This window comes from Scedosporium apiospermum (genome assembly GCF_000732125.1).
Source record: "Scedosporium apiospermum strain IHEM 14462 chromosome Unknown SEQ_SAPIO_0033, whole genome shotgun sequence".
Lineage (NCBI taxonomy): Eukaryota > Fungi > Ascomycota > Sordariomycetes > Microascales > Microascaceae > Scedosporium > Scedosporium apiospermum.
The window spans coordinates 568792-585758 of NW_015971734.1; the positions used below are offsets into that span (position 1 = coordinate 568792).

The window sequence follows — 16967 nt, forward strand, 5'->3', positions numbered from 1 at the left end:
TCTTAATAGTTTTATCTAACTATAACTCGGGCGGAGAATAAGGAGAAACAAAATGGAAATGAAGTCGCGATATTTGAGAACTAAAGAATCTAGAAGTTTATTTCAAGGTCACAGCACGACAGGATCACAGTGTTTATCCTGCTACATCGTGTTGCCTTCCAGCGGAACCCCTAGCAGAGCTATTTGCTTAAACAAGCCGAAGCACAACAACAATGTACTACTCATACATACCGAGGTACATTTCCCCTCATCCCGAAACCTAGATGAGCCATAGGACGGCTGGCGAGACGGAGGGAAGGGCTGATGTACAGGTATAAAGGTAGCATGAATGCACGTTAACTTCTAAAATAGAGACGTTGGCACTCAAGGTACCTTACACGCGTGGGCAGTGGATATTGTGAGTCGCCGCAGGAAGGAGTGAACCGACTTACGAGACTTGGGATACCGTAATTGAAGGCAAGTGCCAGTGACACAAGCACCACAGCTCTAGGATCCTATTTCAGGTAGGTATCATCGCAAAAGTAGGCCTATATATTCATTCATTTAGAACCATCGCAGCTAGTCACGTTTCAATGACTCGATCTAGTGTTTTATTCGGGACGCGACTTGTGGTCACATAGCTACCTTAGATGTGCCTTGCTCAATGCTCCGACAAGCCGCCCACGTCCTTGGGGAAAAATTTAAATAGGTCAGTCGTGACAACGTCAAAATTGAACGGAGGCCAATCTTGGGTTACCGCCGGCGACGGATTTCGAGATACGACCGAATCAGTGAATCCTCGGGAGGATGCATCATCGACTGAGGGCATGCCAGATTCACGCAGGAAAATGGGTTCGTCTGTGGCATACGAGGGTGTACGGTCTAGAGGCGGGACTTCGCCAGGTGCATTAACTTGGGCCAGCGAATTCTCGTCGCTCGGCAATGACGAGAGCTGCTGGGTTGCAGCACCTCCCATGGATAGAGCGGTTGCCTCTCGCGCGATGGAGAGCTGCACGGCGTTCAGGATCTGCTGGATCGAGGCGATGACGTTCGTGACAGGCTCGTCGGCCGTCATGCGCTGAAGGCATTCCAGAGCTTGGTTTATGTAGACGACATTGTTGGGGTGCTTTGATGGATGGCTCAGCGAGTCGAGGAGGAGAACAGAGCAACATGCCTCGACGAAGAATGAGTCGTAGCGGCGGGCCTAATATTGTCAACGACGACTTTCCCTCCAAGAGGGGCAAAAGGTGTACGCGGGCTGTGACTCGGCTAACCTTTATCAAGTCACTATTTTGGAACGTGGCATTCATAAAGACAATGGAGTCTACCGCCGCGTCGGTGGCATTCCTACATGCCTGTCGGAACCAAAGGTCGTGGAATTCATTCCTTCCACTGCTTGCCTGCAGCATGGACTCGGCGATGAGGAACGGCCGGAAGGTTGTGTGAAGGAGATGGAAGTATACTACCCCGTATAGATGAGCTTCTCACTACTCAATCGGTTTTCTCTCCTGGGGTGGATATATAAGGGAGTGAATGAGTGAGCGAGGAATTACACTAACCGCAGTGCAGCGTCAACTTGGCCATTGGCTTATCCGACGTCTCCTGACGACGACACGAACGCCCGATGCCTACAGTCTGGCTCCATTGTCGAAGACGTTGAAGAATCTGGTCGGCTATCTCATGCAGCTGCCAGAGAGAGTCGGACATACCACTGTACAAGGATCCAGCCATGTCTTCCGCGATGGCGGCTAGATGGCAGAGATGCACCAGGACGGGTTGTCCAGTGGGAAAAGGGCAGCCGATGTTCTTGCGCCTGATGATGCTCTTCCGGCCTACGGTCAAAGACAACCACCTGGCAAGCCCATATTACCTATTAGCTTGGTGATGCCTTGTCCATTTGCAAATCTCTTCTTGTCTCTTAATGGTTAAACGGCGAGGGAAAAAAAAAAAAAAAAAAAAAAAGAAAAAGAAATAGAAAAGGAGAAAGAGAAAGAGAAAAGAACGAAAAGCCTTACGTCTCAAAAAAGTACAAGCACCACAGAGTGGAGTTGCGTTCCTCCACCTCGTGAGAGACACTGTTGGCTGCGACGTTGTTGAGACCCATGGCCAGTCCCTTTCGACAGGCATTGCCTATGTGTAGGTATCCCGAGCTGGGCCGGCCCATGTTAAGCTGGTAGTCGGCCATCAGCAGGGAAAGTTGAATCATGGGTAGCGTCACGGAATCCTCGTAGATGGCAGCCTCGCGCTTGGCTGCCAGGAAGAGCGTGTCGGCAACCTCGGTCTGCGTTGTGCTTAGGGCGCCAATTGCCAAGATCATGAGCATTATGGCCCATCTTGGAGGTATCATATGCGCGTCGGCTATCTCGGGCGAATACATGCGATCCAGGAGATGGTCTAGCGACGAGGCCGTGATGAATGGGAGGAGATGCAAGCTGGCGGTCTTGAAGTTGTCGAGGTAGGACACGGCAGCAGGTTTTTGCACGAGGTCAGTCAAGGCCGAGCGGGCATCGAACCGGGCAACGGACACGGGGTTGACCTTGAGAGGAACCCCGAAGAAGACGTTCCTCTGCATGAACGTGTCTAGCCCCGAGTCGTCCTCGCCCGCATCTTTCTCTTCCGAACCACTGTGGGCGTGTGCGGGGAGGGCGTAGGAGATGATAGTCCGATGGATATGCTGCAGGAAGGCGAAGTTGGATGACGATCCGTAGAATAGCTGGGAGCTGTCGGTTGACTTGGGAGCGCGGTGGACAGCAACAACGCTCTCATTGTACCTGCGGGAGCCAGCAGCATCCTGCGCGGCAGCAGCAGGAGCAGCAGCAGCAGCACTAGGCGTCGGTGGCCGCCTGGACTGGCCGGCCGCGTTGCTGTCGGCCGTCGGAGAAATTGACGCGGGCCGGCGAATATGGCTCCGGGCCTTCAGGCGGTACACACATGCTAGGGGGTTGTCGTGGCAGAGCCGGCACGGCTTCTGGCCGTCGCATTTCACCTTACGCCGACGGCACGGCTCGCACGCCTTTGGTGTTCTGTTCGGATCCGGCTTTATCATTTTCTGCCTCTGCCTCTTGCTCCGTATTCTGTCTGTGTTGGACAGGGGAAGAGGGAAGGGATGTGGTCCTCCGAGACGGATGGGCCATTGGCATCCGTGGGCCAGATGATGATGGAGCCACATTGCGCCACCGATTGGCTGCCATCTCGTTAGGATTCTGTTTCCGGTCGTCGGCGTTCACAAATCCGGACACCCAAGGTCGGCCGACTCTGTATCGCTCTTAAGCCGGCCACTCTGTATCGCTCTTAAGCCGGCCCACTCTGTATCGCTCTTAAGCCGGCCCACTCTATCTTACCCCGCCTCTTAAGCCGAGCACTTCTATCTATATCCGTTTTTTAACCGAACCTGCTCTAGCTATATATCCGAAGGACGGAGAACAGGATCCTTCAGGATTTCCCGCACACGTGTATACATGTAGCCCGAAAATTCAGGGTGCTCAATAACATTGAGATAATAACGTCAAAGGATCCAGGTGCTACGGAGTACTCTTAATCTATGAGTTGACTCTGTGCCAACCGTCACGTACGAGAAATCTGGCTGGTTAACTCGGCAAGTAATCGAGTCACGTGATATAGTGTCACCAATCTGGTAGAGCGCCTGGTGTCCGGGGTGCCTGGGCGGGCCTTGAAAAGCAGGAGTCGCAGTTTTGCTGTTTTCAGGGAGCTTATAGAGTAGGTTGTGGTTGTGATAAGGGTTATAATAAAGTCCTCCGAATTCGCACCGCAGCAAATGCAAGGGGTGCCATTGGGAAAATATACCGAAAATCGACGAACATCAGCTAACCGACGATGCCATTTCTTTCAATCTCAAACCCTAGATAATAGTCACACTAGTACAGGAACGGCCCACTTTTGTTTTTCCTTTTCTTTTTCCCTCTCTTCTAGCTTATGGCGCGAGTATTCGTACCATCCGGGAATGCCTTCCGCATTCGCCGCATCCATCCCCGCTCATCAAACTTGGGCGCCAGTCGACTAACCGGACCAGCAACGGACTTGCGGCTCTCGGTCTTCTCCGCATGAACGCGGAAGCTTGCTTCGTCGCTGGACACGCCCCACCCATGTGGAACTTGACTTCTTGTCTTCGTTACTCCGTACTGTCCAACTCTCTTTGGTCCAGGTGTGGGGATGAGTGTTTTATTACGTCTCTCACTGGATCAAATTCATAGGGAGTAGCGTCCCTTTTCCCGTACTTCCACACGCACACACACAAAATCTTACACACGTTTTCATTCAGATTAGATCAAGTCCTCTTCTAAGTCAACCATGGTGAACGTGTTTGCAAAGACGATTGCTGATGACCCTAAGTACCGCGGGGTCTTGCCGGCGGATTTTCTTCACGGTTACGCGTAAGTTGCATGTTGCCGTTTCAAAGTGTTGCCTCCTTTCAAAATGTTCTTGTGTGTCTCATTTTGAACTCCGACTGCGTGGTTTTTACATTTTCGCCATCACTTACGCCTAGCCACTGCTCTTTCTCTCACCCTGTCCGAGTACGAGCTCTGGATCCTGATGTCCATCTAGGTCGGCTGCTTACCAAGTCGAGGGAGGGGCGTCCGAAGGAGGTCGAGGCCCATGCCTCTGGGATGTGGCTCTGCAAAAGTATCCCGACAACGGCGAGGAAGCTTGCATGTCCTACCATCTATGGGAGGAGGATATCAAATTGCTTCAGCGATACGGGGCCAGGTCCTATCGCTTCTCCATCTCATGGTCACGTATTAAACCCCTGGGCGGAAAGGACACCCCCATAAACGAGCGGGGAGTCGAATACTATAACCACCTGGTAAGATTGCTTGTCCCCTTAAGTTTCTAACCACTGTCTTCTATTCGATATCCCAGCGGACCCTGACAGAACATGTCTCGTAGATTGATGGACTTATTAGAGCCGGGATCGAACCCACAGTCACCCTGTTTCATTATGACACTCCTCAGGCGCTACAGGACCGGTACAGGGGTTTTGCTGCCGTCGACCCTGCTGAGCTGATTGAAGATTTTGTGGAATACGCTCGCGTGTGTTTCCAGCGATTTGGCGATCGCGTGAAGCGGTGGCTGACCATCAACGAAGTACGCAAGACTTGTTCCGTTGCCTTCCACCAACCACAGGCACCTAACAAAATCCGAAAATCTAGCCGTACATTTGGGCAATTCACATGTTTGACCATCTCGAGAACTGGACAAAGGCTGACTTTATGAGGTGCGTTGACTGTCCATATACGTCTCACGATTGATAATACAAAAACCAACTTACTCCCTACTAGGGTTGGACACAACTCTATGCTCGCTCATGCTTACGTCGTGGACCTTTACCGCAGACAATTCAAGCGAGAGCAAAAAGGAGTTATAGGAATTGCTCTGGTGCGGACCTTCCCACAAGACTATAAAGAAATGGGAATAATAGAAAAGTAGAACAACGAATGGGTGGAGCCTATTGATGAATCTCCAGCGGCTATTGCTGCAGCAAAGCAATCCCTGGCAAGGACTCTCGGCTGGGTAAGCTATTCCTTGGTCCCATCTTTATTTCCTTTTTTTTTCCTTGTTTCTCCCCTTTCCAACCTAAGACAGTAGGTTTTTACTTCATGTCTAACGACGAATGGCTCTCAATATAGTTTGCCGATCCGATATGTGAGTTCTTCAAATATACATTGTTTCGATAACTAACCAGGTCCGCAACAGTCAAGGGGACTCAAACAGATGGATGGGATGCTTGGGGAGACTTGTTTCTTCGCTTCTCGGACGAGGAGCTGAAACTCGTCCAGGGTTCATCAGATTTGTGAGTAAGCCTACTTTATGAGACCCCTCCGGCTAATAATAGCAATCAGCTTCTCGATAAACCACTATGGCACCATGTATGCCACAGGCAAGCCCTACACAGAGGCAGATTCGATCGGTTGGCAGACCATGGACGAGGTGAACAAGACGTGGGTAAAGGAGGGAAAGTTGATTGGCAAGCGTGGCGAGAACGGCCACCCCCACAATGGTAGGCTCGGTTTTAGTTCTGTTAACCCAAATGATGGGGCGGTATATGGAATTTATCTGACCAGTCTTCTAGTGGGCTGGGGTTTCCGTAAATTGCTCGTTCACTGCTGGGAGGAGTACGTCAAGAAGCTTGACATGCCCATCTACGTATACGAGAACGGATTCCCAGTCGAGCACGAGGCAGAAATGCCTCTGGAGCAGATCATTGATGACAAGGACCGCCAACAATTCTATTCCGACTATATCCAGGGGCTGTGCGATGCTGTTCTCGATCACGGTGTCAAGATCGAGGGCTACCATTGCTGGAGCCTGCTCGAGTAAGTTGGAATAGAAACGTGAATCTGCCGGCTCAGCAATTCATGGCTAACCGGTCCTATAAACAGCAATCTTGAGTGGACATGCGGGTACACACCTCGGTTCGGAGTCACATACGTCGACAAAGAGAACGGCTTCAAGCGAATACCCAAGAACTCGGCAAAGTCGGTTCAGGCAATCTGGAACCATGTTGTCCGCAAGGAATGATGAGAGTAGTGGGAGGAACGACTTTCTTTCATTGAATTTACAGATAGCTCAACAGGTAGCTAAATATTCCCTTGAGTTCCCATTCTCACAAATGGCCCGTCCTTGGGATATAGAGTAAACTACTTCAACTCCCGTCGGGAACGGCCCTGTTCATAAGAGCTGAGGGACGGAAACCCTGTACATACGTACATGTCGTTCAGGATTGGCTTCGCGTCGGGGTCTGTTTGTATTGCACACGACTCAAGGTCGTCTCCTTTATGCTAGGGAGGCCAAGGAGGAATCAGGGAACAACCATGCACCTATGCACCCTTCACATGACTCGGGCATTGCCTAGATTCTTCACCTGGGGTTCGACAAGTAGAAATTGCGAGTGAGTACAGAAATCAAATTGAAACGATCAAGGCCATCCATGTCGGAGTTGTGGCATGACACCAGGAGGGTATACGACAACCTAACGCCGGATTCTTTCAGACGACGAGAGCGGGGTTATTAGTCTAGAAAACTAGTAGGACTACTGTAAGTGGGCCGGCCCCAAAAAGAATCATCCTATGCGGGCCCGGTCGTCGGCGTTCCATTCCAAAGCCGAATCCAATTCCGGTTCCGTATCCAACTGTTATCGTAGTACGTTCCATGCTTAGCTTAGCCTCTTGCTTCCTCACGCTCCGGATCTAGATTCTGACTGGCTTTCCACAACGATACCCGGTCGCAAGAGTTTGATCTCACGTGGCAGAGGCGTTCCCCGGATTCTGGACCCCAGATGCGCTTCTGCATTCTCCGGAATCACTTGCCCAAAATTCTGGGGAAAAAAGGTAGAAGTACCCTGCTTGTGCTCGGACACTTTTAAATCCCCAGACTTCCCCAACCCCAAAAACAACCCCAACTTCTCCATCCTCTCCTTTATCTGTCACAAAGCACCTTTTTCACCCAAACCACTTATCACAATGGGGATCCTGGATGTGTTTGAAGGAACAACACCCACCGGGGTGGCCTGCATGTTGTTTGCGTCAGCCGGCGCTCTTCTCTTTGTAAGATGACTTCTCCCGTCATTCGCTCCGGTGCTGTGCGACTTAGGCTGAGTTTTCTTCCGCTCAGGGCATTGACAACGGATGGTGGTCGACACTCCTCGGCTCCGAAACCTTCCTTCGAGATTATGGATCTTGTACTATGGTTGATGGCTCCGAGAAATGCAATCTTTCCACGAGCCAGCAGTCTGCGGGTAGTGCTGTACAGTCTGCCGGCGTTAGTGAGTTGCTTCTCACCGATCCCTTTTGCCTTGGAAGACACCCCACTGACACGCTCTCTTTCGAGTGATTGCCTGCTTGTTTGCCGTTTATCTTAACGACCACCTTGGGCGCAGAAGGGCCATGCAGGTGACGGCCATCATCTCCCTAATAGGTGTCACTATCGAATTGACGAGCGCGGCCGGAGCAAAGGCCCGGTTCGACCAATTTGTGGTGGGCAAAACCTTAGCGGCTGTAGCAATGGGTCTCTGCGCCAATATTGTGCCCATCTACCTCGCCGAGACGTCCACGGCCAAGGCCAGAGGCGCTGCAGTAGGCTTGTACCAGAATGTGCTCATGCTCGGCGTCATCATTGCTTCCGGAACTGTCTACGGCTCAGCCTCTCGTAAGGACCCTTCTAGCTACCTGATACCCATAGGCCTACAGGCTTTTCCGCCTATCGTCATGTTGGCTGCCTCGCCGTTCTTGCCCGAGAGCCCACGTTGGCTCGTATGGAAACAGTAAGTAAATCTCGGGGGACTGAAACGCCTGTTGCCTGCTTGGTTGGTCTAATCTTGAGAAAAAAAACACATCAGACGTTTGGAAGATGCACGCATGGCCTCGGATCGACTGTTTGGTACCGCCACCAACAACTTCAGTGCAGTCCAATACGTCAACGCCATAGAAGCTGCCATCGAGAACGATCGAAGCCAAACTTCGCAGGTCAACGGCTGGTCTGACTTGGTGCAGGGCCCAGATCTCCGACGCCTGCTCATCGCCGTCGGTGTTCAGTGCCTGCAGCAGGCTCAGGGCTCCAGCTACATGAGCAACTACATTGTGTCCTTCTTGCAGGCCGCCAGCGTCACCAACGTCTTCCCTGTCATCATGGGTATTAACGTTATATACTACGTCTCCATCCTCACCGGTCACTATCTGCCCGACAAGTTTGGCCGCCGACCCCTCATGATGTCCACCTCGCTCTTCTGCGGACTTACGATGCTGGCTGTGGCTATTATGAATACAGTGCTGGTGCCTGCAACCGACGCCAGTTCCAACGCTGCCATCGCATTAATTTTCATCTGGAACATTGGTTTCGGAATTGAGTCGCCGCTGATCTGGATCGTCACGGCCGAATCCGCTCCTACTCGTAATCGTGAGAGGGTTCTTGCCGTTGCCGTGTTTGTCGGCTTCGGCGTGTCACTTTTGATTACTTCCGTCTCGCCTTTTCTGCAAGACGAGGGCTACGGTAACCTTCAGGGCAAAATTGTCAGTCATTCATCCATGTTTTCTAAGGCTACGTAAAGCTAACTCTCGTAAATAGGGATTCATCTGGTCTAGCTTCTCCTTTATCACGGCTATTTGGGTATTCTTCTTTTTGCCAGAAATGAAGGGCTTTTCTCTCGAACAGCTTGACTATTTGTACGCCAAGAAGACACCTACTCTCAAATTTAGCAAGATCAAGTTTGCCGATGAAATCCTCGCGGATGGACAGGGCGGATTGAAGGACGGCCTCAAGGAAGCTGCCGATAGTAAGCATGTGGAGTTTGGGGAGAAGACGTAATTCGCCGGCTTAAGACGAAACGGCATATAAGGCAAACGCATCGATCGCTTTGGCAACTTCTTTTTTACGCAATGCCTGTACAATGAACCACTCCCGCCATTGCACCTATATCTAGGGGGTTGGTCATTGCTCGGCCTTACTATATAGCTTTGTATACATACGTACGTGCCTCCTTGTGCGGAGAACCTAGTACTTGACTCTCTACCCTAGCCGTTATTCTAGATCCAGCTCAAGTTGGGCGGGACGAACAAGTCTACTCGGCTAGTCTCATCGCTGCGCCAACTAGGCGCTTCTGTATTTCTTAGACATCCCAGGTGATCATGGGAGGTCCTGGCGGCCGTACGTGGATGAGGTGGCCCCTGTAGAAGCGGCTGACTTGTGAAGCCGAGCCTATGTCCTAGTGGTGTGGAAACCCGTCCTTGTTCACCTCAGTCGGCATTGGCGTCGAGTGAGGCAGTCTACTTTATGCAGTCCTAGGTGCTGCGGGGCCGCGGCCGGAAATCCTTGACGGCAACTCTGAGGCTTTTCTCTGCGCCCTCCCGAGATGACCTGGATAGCCCTGGCACAAAAACACTAGTAGCTTAGCGTCACTAACCACCAGGCTGGGCGTCATCGCGCTGAACGTGATGCATCTTACACGTCTAGCACCCCATCTGGGACCCTGGGCCTGCCAGTTCGCCTTCTCCTCACCGCTGCGACTCGGATCTCGGGACTAGCAGAGTGTACCAGTGCTAACCAGCTTCCATGACCTACCATTCCGATGGTGTTGCCAGTCCACCCCATGAACCGATTTTTAATCTCTCGGGGCTGTCTTAGTGCATACGGAACGGATATATTCGGCTGTGGAAATGCGGATATGCAAGTGACATGCCAGTACCTCCTACAAGCTGAGACCAGACCTCTGCTGAGATAAGCAGTATGGGGCATTAAAAGACGAAGCTTCGTGGGTTGATATCTTCATAATTATACCAGTGGGCGCGCACAGCTGCAACTCCTGTGCTGAGACGATGATCTCTTCGATTATCGGCTTCCGTACACCCCTAGCTGACAGCTTACTCGCTTCCTCGCAATGCCAGTCCGTGAGAGAGTCCCTGTATGGCTTGATTGCGATCCTGGGCATGATGTAAGTGGTATCATCCATACTATTGCCAATGGGCAGAGCGCGCCACATGATGTTACGGTACCAAGTACTTGGTGCTGTGTAACCTTTTTTTCATCCTGCATTTCGACACTGGTTCGACCTGCAGGTTGACGTTGTCATGTGCAACACAGCATCTAAAAGCGAGAGACAAAGGGAAAGAAGATGAGAAGAAGAGCGGGGAACGAAGACGAAGACAAGGACTTTCAGCTACGGGCTAACGTTATTTTCCAGGACACCTTTGCGATCGTCTTGGCCGCATACCATCCAGGCATTAACGTTCTGGGCATCTCAACCGTATATGGGAACACGTGTGTACAGTACGTTACCGATGTCAGCCATTGGGGAGAGTTGTTGTTGTTTTATTCTGGTCGACTAGATAATATGCGAACCTGTCAGCTAATGCAATTTTTCTTCTCTCGTCAGGAAAACAGCTGTCAATGCGGCTTCTATCCTCACCGCCATCAACAAGCACAACGACATCCCGGTCTTCGCCGGATCCGCCCATGGCATCTCACGTCCTCCAATGCAGCCTCCCACGGCGATCCACGGCGAGTCTGGCATTGACGGCACGACGCTACTGCCTCAGCCTCTCCGAGCTCCGGACTGGACTAGCGACGCTATCGAAGCCATGGCCACGGCCATTTTGGGCCAGCCGGCGGGAACGGCATACCTAGTGGCCACAGGCTCCTTCACCAACATTGCTCTCCTTATTCGACGATTTCCACGAGTCGTAACTCACATCAAGGGTCTCAGCGTTATGGGCGGCGTCTTCGGCGACGGCTTCACCGATGTCGTCCTAGGAAAGAACCAACACAAAGGCTACATTGGCAATTACACACCATGGGCTGAATTCAACATTGTCGCCGATCCGGAGGCGGCAGCGGCCATTTTCAGCAATACCGAACTTGCAGCCAAGACTATTGTCATCCCTCTGGACCTCAGCCACCAGGTCCTTGCCACGCAGGACATAAGGGATCTTCTGCTCTACGGCACCAAGGGGAGCAAAACTGGAGCAGGGAAGACTACGCTACGTCGCATGCTCGTCGACCTCCTCTTTTACTTTGCCCAGACCTACGCCGACGTACACGGCATTACTGCCGGCCCGCCACTACACGATCCTCTGGCTGTCGCTGCGGTGCTGAGGGACACGGAATACGAGATTCCGTTCTACGATTTCGACCCTCGAGAGGAATTCCGAGCCGGACAAAACGGGCGGACACCAGAGCGGTTTTCCGTGTCTGTTGCCACGGAAGGATCCTATGAAGACGCACTTGCAGGTAGGACGCAAACCGGGCGAACAAGTCTAAGAAAGGCCTGCCCTTGGGAAGAAGGAGTTACGATTCCACGTGGAATAGACACTACTAGGTTCTGGCAAATCTTGGAAGAATGTATTGAGAGGGCTGATGCGGCAAATAAGGCTGTTGAGGTAAAAGTACAAGCAGTAGCAATTTGAAAGTGGGAAAGGTTTCGGCGAGGGAGCTGAATAACAAAACCGCCCATCTACTTTTATTTCTAGGCAGTATAGATTGTTTCGAGTCGCCATATTTCTATAGCTAAGAATCCCTTCAGATCACCTAAGTAGAGTTAGGTTTGGAGTTAGGATCTTGTTGCCGATCCTCTATTCTTGCATTCCTCTAATCTGCTAGGTAATTCATACTAAGGAGTTCAACCTAAATGTCGCAACAGATACTCCGTCAATAGCCCTCGTAGGGTCCTTAAACTCGCCTCATGGAGATCATTACTTGTTCTCCTCGCTAAGACCTATCAACAACCTCAGTCCAACCGTGACTCGACCAGTGTAATCCCCGCCTCACTCTTATTTTCTTTAAAAGTTCTCCGGCATTCTGGGCTTCCCACTACAGACCACTAGTAGTGATTCTCCTAGGCCTTGACCCATCTCATTGTGCCGTCGTCTTCCACCACTACACCACTGCTTTCACACCATTGCTTTCGTATCATCCCTAGTCCCAACTCGGGGCTGTTTTCACGACGATGTCGAGTTTGAGAATGCTCCTCATATCCGAGCGGGCTAACAAAGCACTTCCACTCTGCATCATTTGGAGTCCTGCAGCTCCCAAGAAAATGATACGTCGAGAGATCCAACTTCCAGCCCTGAGAATCATCGCCCGTTTGGAGCGAGACGGCGAAGTCCGTGAGGCAACAGTTGCAAGATCTCACTTCGTCTTTAAAGCTCCGAATCAGAGAAACGCGTTGCTTTTGTTTCCTCCGAGCATGAGCGTGTTTATACGCTTCCCGTAGGGTGGGAATATCGCTGTTGTACGGCCTATTCGAGTAAAGTTGTTGATGTTGACAGATTGGTAGTCCACACTCCACAAGGATGTATATGAACTGCTTTAGGCTAACAGCAGGTGCCGATATGCTGTGGGATATGTGCAGATAGAAGCCACCATTAATGACTTTGGCTTCGAGATGACGGTGAAACTCCCAGGGCTCGGTCTCGCTCGCAGACTGGAAGCCTGTGCGTTGACGGGTGCCTCTGGTAAAATGCAGCTTGCCTTTGTTGGGGGGGTCCTGGGGGCTTGCGTAAGACCAGCCCTGGCAGAAGCGAGGAGAAGAATGAGGGGATTCGCATCTCGTAGAAATGTACGCCTTTCGAGTACTTCTCCACTCCAGACTTCCCACTGGAAGCCCATAGTCCTGGCCGTACAGATGCCCGTTCATTGCGAGATGAGCTTCCAGAAACCCCAGCTCTACTTCATCTATGAAGAGACGCGGATATCGCTCGTCTATGTGAGACTGTGGCGGTTTCCAGTGACACAGAGCTTCAAATGTTTCGCCGACCTCTGGTATAAATGTATCAAAATAAAAATTGGGAATGTCACCCCACTCGTCATAAGAAGATGGCGACGTTTCGTCTGTAGGGATTTCCCAAGCGGTTTTTAGGGTGTCCCTCAAAGCACATTGGTGACGCTTCTGCTCTCGCCAGCCGAGGCCCTGATCAAAAGCGCAGAGCTTCTTGCAGAGGAAGCAAAAGAAGCGGCCGGGTATTTTCCCTTCCAGTGGCAGGATCAGTTCCGTCTTCTCCTGATCGGATAGAGAAGGAAGCCGGCGTGATGGATAGAGAGCCGCATAAAGGCTCCTACTTGACAGAGCAAGGGAAACACGTGAGAAACTGGGAAGATGCTCATGTATCATAAACAGTACATCCAGGGGCATGCTGGAGAAAATGTCCCTCAACCTTACCCCTGCGCAAGGCTCGGCTTCGAGGAGTCGAGGCGCAACATCCATCCTGCGAAGAGAGAGTAGACAAGGAGACGTTTGCCGTAAGTATAGGGCATGGATGGTTGAAGAGCGGGAATCAGGAAAGCCGACGTGAGTTGGGCCCACCGGTACCCTCATATACCGGCGCTGTTGTCACATGGAGGATTCCAAGATTCCAAGGCATATTGGATTGAGTTGCGGTTGATAACTTGCTCATGACGTGTCCGGAAATAAGCATCAGCTAGCTCATACTCAACAACACAAACACACGCATTTGCGGGAAGGAGTTGGGAGTAGATCTGGTCGATGCGGTTTAGACTGAAGTATCGAAGCTCGAAATACGAAACTCTCCACTGGGGTTAGCTGGTAGCCGCTCTGCTATGAGTAATAAAATGGAGTAAGTCTCGATGCATGGGAGCAGTTGGATTTTAATGCACAACGAATAGATCGTTGAGCTGAGCCTGCTCCACACGAGGCTTGTGTTAGAGTGGCGTTTCTCGGCGGGCTCCGCGCTACCTATTGATAGACGAACCCCGGTTGTAGTGTCAAAAAGAATGTGATTTTAAGGGTGAAAGCTTCTCTGCTAGTCACTTTTGTGTGAGCGGAGGTAGAATAATAATACACCAACTCAGTCGAAGCATCGGACAACTATCTAGGCAACCTCGCATCACGACCCTCCGCAGGAAACGTTTAATTCAGTCTGTACTCCTCTAATCTACTCACAGCTCACAACTCACCAACTTCCCAAGTCTCCTGGTCACTCACCTCAACATCCTCAACACTCTGCGCCCAAACCGCATTCAACTCAATCATCTTCTCCAAAAGGTCCTCAGACGCAAAGCCCGGCATGCCAAACGGCACAACCGGCGCCGTGTCCCTCGCCGCGCTCGCCATCGCCTCGGCCGAAAGCGCCACGTGATCTTCCTCGCATACGGTGCCAGACTTGGGAAGCTTGCCCGTCTCGAAATACTCCCGCACAATCTTCTCGGTGCACTGGCTGACACCGCTTCCGAGGGCGCAGTGGCCGAGGGATTCCTGGATGACGACAGAGGAGCCCGGGTGGCGCTTCGACATGGCGAAGGCGTTGCGTAGCGGCGTCACGGGGTCGAGACGTGAAGTTAGGAAGAGAATGGGCGCCGCAGGCTTGCCGTCGACGATTGTGGGGTCGGCCTCGGGTGTTTCGAAGGGGCCCATGAATCGGTATTTGGGACGGTTGCGCCACCCAGAGCATCGGAAGCGGATCTCGGCCCAGATGGGCGCGCTGATGGAGGACTGGTTGTTGAGCTGCGCGAAGTAGTCGGTCCAGTCATCGAGGGACAGGAGGGATCCGTCTTCACCGTCGGCGCAGGATATGGCCGGCTGAGCGTCGAAAGAAAAGATGGGGACGTAGTCGGGAGTGGTGCAGAGAGGGCAGTAGTTCTGAATAGCGGGGAACAGAGCCTCTAGCACAGAGGCTAGATCCTGGTAATCTTGACGAACCACGGTGGCGAGGACCGATGCAATGAGTGGGAAGAGGATATTTGGTTTGTACAGAGACGCAAATACCAAGGCGCTAATATCAGTTTCGCCGAGGAGGATGGTGCCGCCGGATGTCTTGACTGGCACGGGGGATCTGGCCAGCCGAGCTAGCGCCTTGTTCACCTTGGCCTTGATATCCTCCCAACTCTTGTCAGTGCCATCGACAAGAGCGCATTTCTTATAACCAAGCTTGTAACATGACTTGTAGAGGGCATCGAGAAGTTCGTCGGTGTCCATAAGATTTGTCAACCATGTCTAGCCAACCGCCACTAGTTAGTAAAGGAAGTTCAAAAAGTCAAGGAATCAACAAAGAATCAGGGTTCTCTTACCCCAGCCATGTAATCGTCAATGTCGGCGACTCCATCAATAACCATGCGGCCCACACGTCCGGGGAACATGGAAGCAAATGTATTGCCCAGAAGGGTTCCGTACGAGAATCCAAGGTACTGAAGCCTGGCGGGCTCCTTCTTGCCCTTGCCCTCATCATCACCCAACCTTTCCTGCCCAGAGCCATGTCTAGTGGCCTTTGCCTTCTCCCCATCGTGTAGCTCCTCAATCTTGTCGATGATCTCGACCATGTCCCTCGCAACGGATGCCGTGCTAGCATAGCCCAAGATACCTCCCTCTTCGCCCAGCGTCTCTTCGCACCGCTGCCCATAAGCGTTGCTCAGACCATGTCGCCAAGCGAGCCTGGGGTTCTCAACACGAAGGTTACCAATGCTGTGAGCTTGAAGAAGCTCGGTCGCCCGGGTTAGGAGGTCAGGGTAGCAATTGGCGCGAGGAGTGGTGAATGCGACACCGCGAGGGTCAAAGCCAATCATCTCATAGTGCTTCTCGCCATCGAGAATCTTTTGCAGGCGAGGACCCCAGCTTAACGCGATGCCGACACCGCTTCCACCGGGGCCGCCGGGGTTGAGAAGGACAGGGCCTCCGAAGCTGGGGTCCGTGTCGGGAACGGTGGCTGGGAGCTTGATGATGGCAAGGGCAACCTTGTGCGGACTGTCCTCGTCGAGCCAATCAAGTGGTACGAGGAGACGAGCGCACTTGAATCGACCATAGCAGTCGTGATATTCGAGCTGGCTCGAGGGCTCAACGTCATCCCATCTAAAGTAGCTGGGGTCGTTGGACTTGGCCGCTGATAGGGAAGCTCCTGCGCCGCTAGCCTGTAGCGCGAGCGCGGCGACGGCGAATCGGGACCAGCCACGAGCCATGATTGAGAGTGGAAATACGACTTGTAGGAAAAAAGGTAAAATTTTGAATATTTTGGACAAGCGCGAAACTAACAGCTTGAGAACCAAGAAAATAAGCACCAAGTCCGCCCCTCCACGTTTTTATTTCGGTGCCTGGAGGCACGAGCTGACGATAACGAGCGGAGAAGATAAAGAAGGAAGGAGGATTGATCATCACAGGCGGCACATTTAACCCGAAGCGGCTCGGAGTGGGGTTGCAGCCGTTACCAGTTGCCAAATGCCTCCACGAGCTTTCCCTCCATCACATGGCTAAACTCAAACCAACGAGCTGATTTTTGAAGCTCTCCGATTGGTCAGAATCGAGATTGGGTTCTGAAACTACCCCAGATTCGCCCTTGCCTCTTTTCATTCCTTAGCTCGTTACTAGAACGTATCACCCCTGAACGCTGAAGACTGCACGCTGCACCCTGAATGCTGAACGCGGTTGCCAACCCAACTTTAGTTCAGCCACACCTCAGACTCTCTCTCTCTCTCTCTCACACTCTCGCTCACACTCACACTCCCTCGATCTACCAGACAGCGCAGATCATAGGTTGGGT

At 52.0% G+C, this 16967-nt stretch overlaps 5 protein-coding genes across 5 annotated transcripts; 3 read left to right on the top strand and 2 right to left on the bottom strand.

Moving 5' to 3' along the window:
* Positions 1–640: 640 nt before the first annotated feature.
* SAPIO_CDS0735 (C6 zinc finger domain protein) lies at positions 641–3025 on the bottom strand (the record flags this gene model as incomplete). Its single annotated transcript, XM_016783445.1, has 4 exons — positions 641–1183; positions 1254–1441; positions 1539–1831; positions 1995–3025. 4 exons carry the CDS (start codon positions 3023–3025, stop codon positions 641–643), a joined length of 2055 nt encoding a protein of 684 aa, XP_016646211.1.
* Positions 3026–4287: 1262 nt separating this feature from the next.
* On the top strand, positions 4288–6516 carry SAPIO_CDS0736 (Cyanidin 3-O-glucoside 5-O-glucosyltransferase (acyl-glucose); the record flags this gene model as incomplete). The annotated part of the gene is made up of 8 exons (XM_016783446.1): positions 4288–4370; positions 4543–4801; positions 4885–5082; positions 5148–5212; positions 5681–5788; positions 5838–5995; positions 6068–6311; positions 6378–6516. The coding sequence occupies 8 exons, from the start codon at positions 4288–4290 to the stop codon at positions 6514–6516; spliced, it is 1254 nt and encodes a 417-aa protein (XP_016646212.1).
* A 941-nt stretch (positions 6517–7457) lies between these two features.
* SAPIO_CDS0737 (uncharacterized protein) lies at positions 7458–9297 on the top strand (the record flags this gene model as incomplete). The annotated part of the gene is made up of 5 exons (XM_016783447.1): positions 7458–7541; positions 7609–7759; positions 7825–8257; positions 8333–9002; positions 9058–9297. The coding sequence occupies 5 exons, from the start codon at positions 7458–7460 to the stop codon at positions 9295–9297; spliced, it is 1578 nt and encodes a 525-aa protein (XP_016646213.1).
* A 1069-nt stretch (positions 9298–10366) lies between these two features.
* Positions 10367–11891, top strand: SAPIO_CDS0738 (uncharacterized protein; the record flags this gene model as incomplete). The annotated part of the gene is made up of 4 exons (XM_016783448.1): positions 10367–10420; positions 10670–10746; positions 10862–11715; positions 11794–11891. 4 exons carry the CDS (start codon positions 10367–10369, stop codon positions 11889–11891), a joined length of 1083 nt encoding a protein of 360 aa, XP_016646214.1.
* Positions 11892–14386: 2495 nt separating this feature from the next.
* On the bottom strand, positions 14387–16389 carry SAPIO_CDS0739 (uncharacterized protein; the record flags this gene model as incomplete). The annotated part of the gene is made up of 2 exons (XM_016783449.1): positions 14387–15433; positions 15508–16389. The coding sequence occupies 2 exons, from the start codon at positions 16387–16389 to the stop codon at positions 14387–14389; spliced, it is 1929 nt and encodes a 642-aa protein (XP_016646215.1).
* Between the last annotated feature and the right edge of the window lie 578 nt (positions 16390–16967).